Here is a 10,880-nt window from a genome sequence, read left to right on the forward strand (position 1 = left end):
TGTATCCATCAACTTGTTTTTGTATTCTTTGTGTTATTTTTCTGCACGGAAAGAACGATTTTGTTGAAACATCGAAAAATATAGTTTAGAGATACAGATCTGAAAATAACTTTGTTGAATATCAAAATAATTATGTGGGGCACGTAAACATAAGTAGTACTGTAAAAAAAATGTTGACACATTCTAGGAATTACCTTGAGTATCTTATATAATTATTTTGATAGTCCAATAAAATTATTTTCCAATCTGTATCGCTAAATGTTTAAATATTTTAACAGAATCGTTTCTTTTGCGTGTTATTATAAAATTTAACACAAAAACTCTGTTACATTTATAAACATAAATCTTGAAAAAATATATGTATATATAGGTACATAATTATACACAAAGTACAGAACTGCTAAAAAGATTCACGACGAACAAACTTCAGAAACAAAACTTTTCTGTAGCCTGTATCTATTTCTCGAGAAATCATATCAGTCTCACGTCTATCGACGAGACGCTATTACGCGATGCAACTTTTAAACCTATTCAGCCGCACATAAATGTTAATATTAATATCAGCTATCTCGCAATGTGAGTGACGTTATCGGTGCGTTTCCTGCCGTCTCTCCTTCACCGTTTGTTAACCACATTTTACGCGCGCAAAAAGCTCCCGGTAATTTAACCGGCGCGGCATGTCGTATGTACGTACGCTTGAATATGACCCACCGGCGCTTTTGACATTTTATGATCGTACATAAAGCAACGTTTCCGTTGCGCGAAAAATGTGCGGCGTTCGCTTCTGCCGCGCGGCGAAAATAGCCGACAGCATTTTGCGTAACCGCGCGAGAATTTTTGTTGTATTGTTTCTCATGTCCTAGATTCACGACATATATTAATTACAAAATGATAAACAACAAAGTATACATTTATCAAATTACGAAGACGATATACTCGTATTTTTTATGATAATTTAGTGTAATAAAGTTTTTTTCAATTTTTATGAATTTTAGATAATTGGAAGGCAATTAATTTTTCTGAATTACGGTGCACACATTTTTAATTCTCGAATGTCATTCCCTGTGGGGGCTTCGAGCGGTTTTTCTCGGGAAAGCCTTTACTGCACGGGTCCGAGAAGCATTATGATTTCAGATGTCATTGTTTATGTCTTCATTTTGCGACCCTTCTCGAGCGTTGCTATCTTCCCTGTCTTCCATCGGCATTATTGATATCCGACGCTGTCTCCGCACGTGTGATTTTGTCCACGTGTGAGCATACATGAGCGGGAGCTCTAATGGTTCCCTTGTGTCAACTTACCCCTTCCGTTACTAGTCAGTTTACTGTCACGTGTTTATTGTACGTGTAAAATTTTATTTCCCTATAATCTATTTAATGTCCTGCAATTGTTTTGTCTTGTGAAAGAAAAATATTTGAAATAAAAGTAAATATCTCTATATGACTTCGTAGCACTAAGATTATTTATTAACTACGATTTTTATCTCAATTTTAAATTCTCTTTACGATCTCTCTCTCTCTCTTAGATCATAATCCTCAACTTTTGTGACATATTAAACAGATTTTTATATTTTAATTTTAATCATGTGACGTATAGTTTATATAATCCGACTTATATTTTGACTAAATGATATTATTTTTTATTTATTAATTATTAATTATTGACTGTGATAATCAACTTGACGAGCATTGGATCAAAACATGCGAAGAAAAATTGTACGGTCTTTTCGGTAAGTTGATATCTGAGAAACGAATTTGCTTGCTTGCCATTTTCTATTTTAAATTAAAAAATTGTTTCTTATCAGATCAATCGAAAATCCTCTCACAATCTGTCTTCCAACCACTTACGAGCAATTTCTCTATATGTTCATCGAGCCACAATCACATCTCACATTTCTAACCTTTTATTGCGTTAATATCAAATTGTTAAGCATTTAAGGTTACTGTGATTGTCTACATATCTGCAGATAACACAATCGTGGTGCCGAAACATGTCATATTATTAAATAAATTTATATTTTTTATTTTAAATATGTCTATATACTACTAAACATTTTGGTACATTACACATATTAAACTTTTAAATTTGACTGTTACTGGTCCTTTACTTTCGTTATATCTTTCTTTGTATGGAATTTTTCACGGTAATTTAACATTATTTATAAAGTTACATATTTAAGACGTTCTTTCGATGTTTTTGTTTCGCGTTTTCTCACATTCCATTACTCGAAATGGATACACGTAAATTTTTAAGTTTCGCGACTGACGCACACGAAGCCATCATTGACGCTCTGGGAGAAAGCGGATCGCAGGGAATCGTAGGACGGAAAATTCGGGAAAAGAACGGCAGAAATGGCCGCCAGACCCATGCCTACGGTCCCCCTACGGTCGTGAATGTTTCGTACGGTCGAGAAAGGGAGTTATCGATTTAATTCCCCGGGAAAAGCTATGGGGGAAAGCCGCACAATGTGAACACTTCGCGGTCTGTTCTTTGTTCGTGTACCGCTGAAAATAGAATTCTTTCAAAGAGAGATTTGTTAATGTTAGATAATTTTATATTTCATTTTTTATGAGAGGTGAAAGAGAGAGAAAAAGAAACAGAAAGAGTATCTGTAGATGAAAATATGAACTCTCATTTTAAAATTCGATATAATACCGGATTTCTATTTTTCTTTATCGTGTCTGTACATATATCATATAATATAATATTAGTTATATATTTTATTATATATATATATATATACGTAAAATTATAATACAATTTATTTTACTGTACATTTTTTGCTTTACATTTATTAAGCTCATTGGAACTATCCGTAATTCTTTTGTTGATATAATATGGTTTTACTATATTTTCGTGCCTTTTATTCAAATTATTTTAACGAGATACTATACGTTCAGTGTGCTGAAAAATTAATTTACCTTTAATTTATCTGTGAATATGAATGCATTTGAATATAAAGTGAAACATTGAGGAAAATATACATGAAGAAAGTTATATCTAATCTGTCTCTATTACATGGGGAAATTTTCCATTAAGGCCAGAAGAGATTATGCGGAATAGTCTGTCTGCCATCCGGTGACGCAAAACATTCCGTATAAGTGACACTATTGATCGTATATACTGTCTCTCTCACGGCATACACGTGGCAGCGTATTGTCACGGACCTTTGCTCACTACAAAATATCTCGTATTGTCCGGAAGAAAGAGGAAGAAAAAGAAAACCACTATCGTCATTCACACAGACCAGACATTTCGTGCTGTTGTCACGATTCCACATATCCGTAAATTTAAAGAACGATTTGCGGCGTCAATTTAATAATTTGTACAGTTTTCTGTGATTTCAGAGAGAATGAATCGTCTCCTTTGTATCTTACATTGTAATCTGAATTTAATCTTACAAAATTTAGAATTTATGGCGCTAAAGAAATGATATTCTAAACCAGGGAATGAAAGTAACTCGTTACGTGTAATGACGTTACAGTTATATATAAGTTACTTCTTCTTGGCAACTTTATTACTAATTGCGTTACTTTTCCTTTTCAGTAACTGTAACGATAACGTAGTTATCGTTACACTTTTTTAATAACAGTAATGAATTTTACTAAAGTTACTTTTATCGTTATTACTTTGCATATGATTAAACACGGTTTGATTGAAATTATTTTTTACACTTCTACGTGATAGGTATATCGAATAGATATCTCAGATAGGTAGATATTTGCCGCATATTTTATAGGTTTCAGAATTATGAAATTATGTTTTTAAGAAAAAATAAAGCTAGCGTCATTATTGTATACTGCTTTTATTAACATTAAAAAAAAATATTGTAAAAGTACATTTTTTGGATAAATTTTCAAAAAGTAACGAAAAAATAATAAAAAGTTGCTTTTTCAAGTAACGGTAACTGTAACGAATTACTTTAAAAATCGATAACTATATAGTTACTTTTTCTATTCGGTAACGAATAACTTGTTACTTTTAAAAAATGACTTTCCATTTTCCCTATTCCAAATTCATTTCATATTTCTCTCTCAATACATATCACATTTATTCGTTGTTGATTACACTTTTAACTTTAAATAAAACTTTATATTCAAAATTTATTTCAATTCTCTTCAGATATTGATGCAGCTTATAAATTACATCACGCTACATCGTGTCGATGTTCACGTTTATATCCCTTTTCGTTTCATCGAATTTTATGAACGATGTCGAAGAGTAATCGATACGCGTGAATGAAATGCATCGCTTGCAACGGAAAGAATGGGCAATCCATGTGGCGCATAGCATGATGTGTAGCTGTCAAAAATTGTGCCACATTGTCCCACGCACGTTGCTCGTAGACAGTCTCAAACGTGGGCGAACAAGTGCGTAATGCCAGTTAACGTATACAGGATGTCCCAAAAAAAGACGAGTAACAACATCCTCTCATTGCCTAAATAAGTTTCTATACGAGAATCGAACTCCTTCGTTATTTATGTCTAAATTTTTTTAGATATAGTTTTTATTATATGTTAGATTGTTTAGAAAGTTTATTTCAATTTTTCTAGCTCAAAATAGTATTACATATAAAAAAATTAGCGATTACACCATTCGATAGAGCTAAGTTTCAGCTTTAAGAACCTGTTTTCTTAATTGCGGTACGATGATTTTTAACAGTTATGGGCAATTAAAATCAAAATATTCCTTTACTTTTAACTCGAGAATAACTCAGGAGCAAAAAATAATATATATTTTTAAAAAACGATTTTGTAGGGAAAACTTCAAGCTATCACGACTTTCACGATAGGTAGTCGAAAACTTTTGCAAATTTTTTTGGGACATGTGAAAGACTCGCAAAGTGATAAGAAAATTTTTCATTTTTCTCAGCTCGTAGTTTTTTATATGTAAAAATTATCAAACTCACAGAAACTAAAAAGATATAGTAACACTTTTCGGAAGTAGAAATTTCAAGCTTTAAAATCCGTTTTTTTTTTTTATTTACAATTCGTTTATTTTTTACGAGATGTATACAATTTTGAGCTAGAAAATTGAAACGAACTTACCGAACAATCTAATGTATATGTAAAACAGTAAAAACTTTGAAATTATAAATAAATTTTAGGAATAATCTTGGGAATTAATTTTAAAATTCCAATGACGAGATAGTGGCTATTTAGAAAACATTCGAAAAAATACCTTTTCTTATTTTGGAAATCATATACTGTTTTATTTTATATTAATCAAAATATTCTCGAAAATATATTAAATTTCCATTGTAAAAATAATAAATAATAAATAATAATAATTAATTATTATAATAATATAATTAATAATTAATTTTTTGTACTTTTTCTCAACATCTCCCGTATACCTACCTACACATATGTAAGCCACAAAACGTATCCACAGAAAAGACAGAAGAAAACACAGAGTTGGGAAAAGAGAAAAAGAAGAATTAAACAACACAAGCGAGAAAGAAAAAGAAATATAGATGCGCTCATTGAGATGCATCTCGCGTGAGTTTCTCTGGCAACCGAGGACCGGAAGTTGGCTCGTCATACGTGCATCGTCACGCGTATCCGGTACCCCGAAGCCGACTTATCGTGGCTGACAATTCTATAATAAAAACAAAAAGCGCATGATACCGATCGCGAGGAAGAAATATTAACTTGTTCATATGAATGAAGCAACTGTTATTACAGGCTTAAGTTTAGCAGTTATCAACTTGTTGAATAAAATGCTTAGAAAAATGCAACTGCGAAGATATACATCAATATAATATCAATGTAGATTAATACATATATCTAAAGTATCTCTATTAAAACAAGAATTTTATCATCCTGATATGATATTGCTATAGTTAATACTATCATAGATACAATTAAAACAGATAGTAATCTCTCACTTGCCCATTTTATTAATATTTTTAGAGTGATTAATTGTTTAATTTTGAGAGTTCGATAATTTACTTATATTTAAAACAGATAATAAAATATACAATTATGTATATATTAAATTATACAAGTTAAACACACATATTGCACATAAATAATTATGTATGTATGATATTAAAATTAACTAATAAACAAATAAGAAAATATTAGTTTCTGTAAACACACGATATAAAATGCTGTAATTTACACTGTATATTATAACCTTTTATAATATAATAATGAGTAAATTTTAATTCTTATACTGTATATATGTATACTTATGTCATAATTTTGCCGTCTGGATTACTTCTAATATCGAGAATTATTATTGTGCATTTCTTCCAAATAATTATAAGATGATGCAAATAGGCGTGATTTCCGTCGCGTATTAGTAACAGTTATCAGTCGTGGTGATACGTTAGTTTACGTGGACGATATGTAACGAGATCTAGTTAACCGGTGACAACGGCGATGCTCGTTAAAAATATATCATTGCGTCATATCGTGGCGCACACTTCTCACACTGATAATGTCTGCTATGATCTCTTTTACAGCTGTGTACAACTGGCGGGGGGACACGCGGTATGGATTACCCTTGGAGATTGGAGAAACCGTACAGATCTTGGAGGAGTGCGTGGGTACGTAATCTGATATAATATTCGATCTTGCCTGTTTCTTGCATGGCCAAAATTAATGTACTTTGTATAGAGTTTCGATATCGTTTAATGTCAAGGGAAATGATTAAGTCACCAGGAAGCGTGATAGTACAACGTAATTACGCACTAGAATGGATAACTGGAAATGATATAGATACAGAGAGAGGTTGAAGAGAGAAAGAATATTAAAGAATATAGTATCAAAATTTTGCTTCAATTTAAAGATTTGTATTCAGATTTCACTAATGTGAAGTAATTCTTTTCATCATTAATTATTGCATCAATGTGTATCAAACGATTCGTACTACATATTTCCTCACTAAAATTAATTTCAAACAGTTTACTCAAAAATTGTATAACTTACAGAATTTAGTAGAAATATTTCATTAATTATTTAGCAAGCAGAATAATAATACAGGAAGAAGAGCGTATTTCATAAGTTCATGCAAAATAATTCCATTGACTGATATTAATTTATAATAATTAAATACTGTTATTTTAAATACTATTAATTATTTTTCGTATTAATTAATTTTAACATTAATATTCATGTTCAGTATTATTGTCTAAATTAATAATAGCCATGTTTGCGTATCTGTAGCATCAAGGATATATAGGTATAAAGGTATTCTCATTGTCAGACATAGGTCGAATGCAATTGGTAAAATGCAACTAAAATGAAATTCCTGACGATTTCAGGCTGGTATAGAGGCTTCTCGACGAAGAATCGCGCGGTGAAGGGGATCTTTCCGAGTTCCTACGTGCATCTGAAGCCCTGTAAAATCGACAATGAAGGTCTTTTCGAGTCCGTTATACCATTGGAGGATCCGGTGGTCCGGGAAGTCACTCTGGTCCTGCGGGAATGGGGTGGTATTTGGAAGAGGTTGTACGTGGTAAGTACACCGCATTCCGTACTTCTCTCTACCCTCCCTCCTTCTCTTTTCTTCTTCATTGCGTAATCTGTCTTTGTATTCCGGTTCAGAAAATAATTCTCGTTATTAAAATTGCGATCGATGAAGAAAAAACTGCAATCCTTTAATGCTTTCTTTTTCATTCATTTCTTTGCTTTTGTATTTAAAAATGTCTACGTTATTTATACATGTATATCTTAATATTAATAAGTTCTCTAAAAGAGTGAGTCTGTTTTTTGATGAATTTTTATTAAATACATAATTTTCTTCTATTTTTTTCGTGTAAATAATTCTTGTTTTCTCTATTTTTTCTTACCTTCTATAAAACAAATTTTTTTTACTTCTGTTCTCTTATATTTTATGTTGTACAAGACGACATATAAGAAGGATTGATTTTATAATCTTTTTCTTTATTTTCGAGAAGGCGTATAAAACTTTTTTAGTTATTTAATATGTGAATCTCTGTTCTTGCTGTTTGATGCAGGAGCGTGAGGAGTACAAATTTAATGCGTTGCGTAAAGTCATGCGGGAACTATTGGAATGGCGGCGGCAACTTTTGGCCGGCACCCTTACGACTGATCAGACGCGGGAGTTGAAGTTACGGATAATCAATAAAGTGGATTGGGGGAACCGGTAAGTTGAAAAAAATATACCATTCTACTAAATTCTCAGTAAATTCGCGGCACGTGCCACGAGAATGAGCGGGAATCATATCCTTTTATCATTCGTATTTAGGAAAGACTTATTGAGTTTCTTTAATTACTTAGTCGATTTGTGCGAATGTTTTCTAACGGTGGCGTATAGATACTATAATTAAAGCGTATATAACATCCACAGTGTGTATGTATATTTATTACCAACGGCACAAATTAGTATTGATTTTTATTAGCAATCGAGTTAATGTAGTTGCAGAGAAGAAGTTATTAAAAGTTATATATATCTATTAAAGTTTCTTCCAAATAAAAAATGACACATACACAAATATATGTATACACACATCATTTTTTATTAGAAAAAAAACTTTAGCCGAATAACTTTCGTGCAAAGTGATCTTGTGTGCAATTATAAAAAAACAAGTCGTATCAAATAGTTTCAGCTGATACAACTGGAGAGAACTTTGAAATTGATTCGCTCTCGCGTGATCACGTGCTAATTAAGTTCGCTTGCGCGCGCAATTGCTGCATAAAAGCGAATGATACACGACACTGTTGGAAAGAATTTCTTTTATTCTGTCATTCTCTTTCATATTAATCGCTATAACGACGATGCACATGTCGACAGTCTTCCTCTCATCAAACACGAGTCAGAAGAAGCATTTCGCTCTCTTCCTAAAGAATACACTAATGTAATCTTTTTTTCATACTATATGTATATATATAATATAATATATATATTATATATATATATATTACATATATATGTGTAGAAGGCACATTTTACGAACACTATTACACCTATAATTGATCTCTCTTTCTCTCTTTCTTTCTCTCTCTCTCTTTCTCTCCCTCTCTCTCGTTCATCTTAAACATCTATCTTAAGATATCACTCGAAGCGCGATTGTCGGTAATCTAACGGGTTCGGGTACGTAAAGGAAAGGGTCGTAGCGTTATATGTCAATATACATAGTTATAGTCGATAGCGCTTATACATTACCCTCGCGGATAAGAGGACATGGGGAACGTATCCGAGCATCGATGGAAAGTTTCTATTGTTTGTGTTAACAGGAAGGAAGATTATTGTGTATACGTGATAATATATATCGCGCGAAATAAAGTCTATTCAAGAGACAACGTAATATTCGGAGATATCGTTCTTCCGAACAAATTGAAGCAATCCCAATTAGCGCTAATGCAGTACCTAATTACCATTAAATACTACATCGTTAAAAATGAAAGTATTTATGTATCGCAAAATAATATCGCAAAATATAATCTCATATAGAGAAATTTCCCTTACATCTGACATGATATATCTAAATAATTATTTTCTGTTTTATGTTGTATTTATTTCAAATTTAAATATTTTTACTTTTATTCTAAGTAATTAATTTTCATAATTCACACACACGGGAACTAATATTATATTTACAGAAACATTATTTTGATACATTTTGTAGATGTGTGGAGATCCCCTACTATAAGTGAATTGTGAAAAAGATGTTAAACGTGAAATGTCTGACTATACATTATCACGGAATTGCTCGTATAGTTCTTTTTTCAGTCAAATTTCCATTATATCATTTGTTTTAACCTTTGTTACAATCCTTAGCGCTAATCACGTAAAAATACTCGCATAAAGAAACAATAGAAAAAATAATAAATCATGGATATATGAACATTTGTTTTTCTTCTTGTTCCTTTTGTTTGAAATATTGACATGTTACTTTATCTTTATTAAGCTATTATAGGTAGGTTAATAAAGATCAAATAAATTACTTTTTACACCTTTTGTAGTATAAAGTAAGTCGTAATATGTTTACACCTTTGTTAATCATGTGATAGCATATGATAGTATTCTGCGATATTATTGTCTAAATCCACGGATTTCGTTGCATTCGCTCGGGCATTAAGCTTTATATAAATCGCCTTTTGCACGAAAACCTTCGGATATTCGAATATACTTAATATACATACAATATATATATATACGACAATTATTTAAAAGATTAGAGAATTCGTTGTTGAGCAGCATATTCCTGTCTTTGAATTTCTATTTAATTGTGTGACGAGATCGTTATATAATGTACATCGATTTTTCGTCACAAGTATAATGGAATAATGAATATTTTCCTACGTCACTTTGAGTAAAATATTGCCGCGCTCCCTAACTAATGTAAGCGATTTGCGGGACATTTGTTATACATATTGTAAAAGCAAGTGTCAAATATATTGCAGTAATATATTCACCACTTCGATGCCTGCTTTTCATATTTTTTTTCTTCTGATAAAAGGAATGTTGCGTATGGGACACCATACATATGGGACGTTATCAATTTGCGTGTCTCACGTGTGACCGTTACTCTCCTCAATTTATCGCGGAATAAATCAGCACTAAATAAATTTATGGAACAAATAATTAATAATCGAAATGACTCGATATTATAGCGAGTGCAGGGAATGTGACTTTATCACATTTAGAAACGTGTTGCGGCGACTTAACGATTGTAAACAATTATATGTGCATACGTCCTATAATTTGAGAGCATTGCGCATTATCATCTACATTTATATATCTGATAAATCTAATATCGGTTCGTGCCGCTGCAGTATAAGACAATCAGTGTGCATTCTTCTGGATGGGCAAATCTGAATGACATGTTGAAATACAATGCTCGTTATGTACCTACTAATGTCTCGCTATGTGATATTCAATCGAAAATACTTTTAAGAAGAAAAAA

At 31.7% G+C, this 10,880-nt stretch overlaps 1 protein-coding gene across 1 annotated transcript in view; it reads left to right on the forward strand.

The window, feature by feature from the left end:
- The window catches only part of spg (dedicator of cytokinesis spg), a 55,011-nt gene that overhangs the window by 4,033 nt on the left and 40,098 nt on the right, over positions 1–10,880 (forward strand). The window contains exons 2-4 of the mRNA XM_018541408.1: positions 6,471–6,554; positions 7,272–7,465; positions 7,968–8,116. Coding sequence (XP_018396910.1) covers positions 6,471–6,554; positions 7,272–7,465; positions 7,968–8,116 — 427 coding nt within the window. The remainder of the gene's footprint in view (positions 1–6,470; positions 6,555–7,271; positions 7,466–7,967; positions 8,117–10,880) is intronic.

The sequence above is a fragment of the Cyphomyrmex costatus genome, unplaced genomic scaffold, assembly GCF_001594065.2.
Source record: "Cyphomyrmex costatus isolate MS0001 unplaced genomic scaffold, Ccosl1.0 scaffold283, whole genome shotgun sequence".
Classification (NCBI taxonomy): Eukaryota; Metazoa; Arthropoda; class Insecta; order Hymenoptera; family Formicidae; genus Cyphomyrmex; species Cyphomyrmex costatus.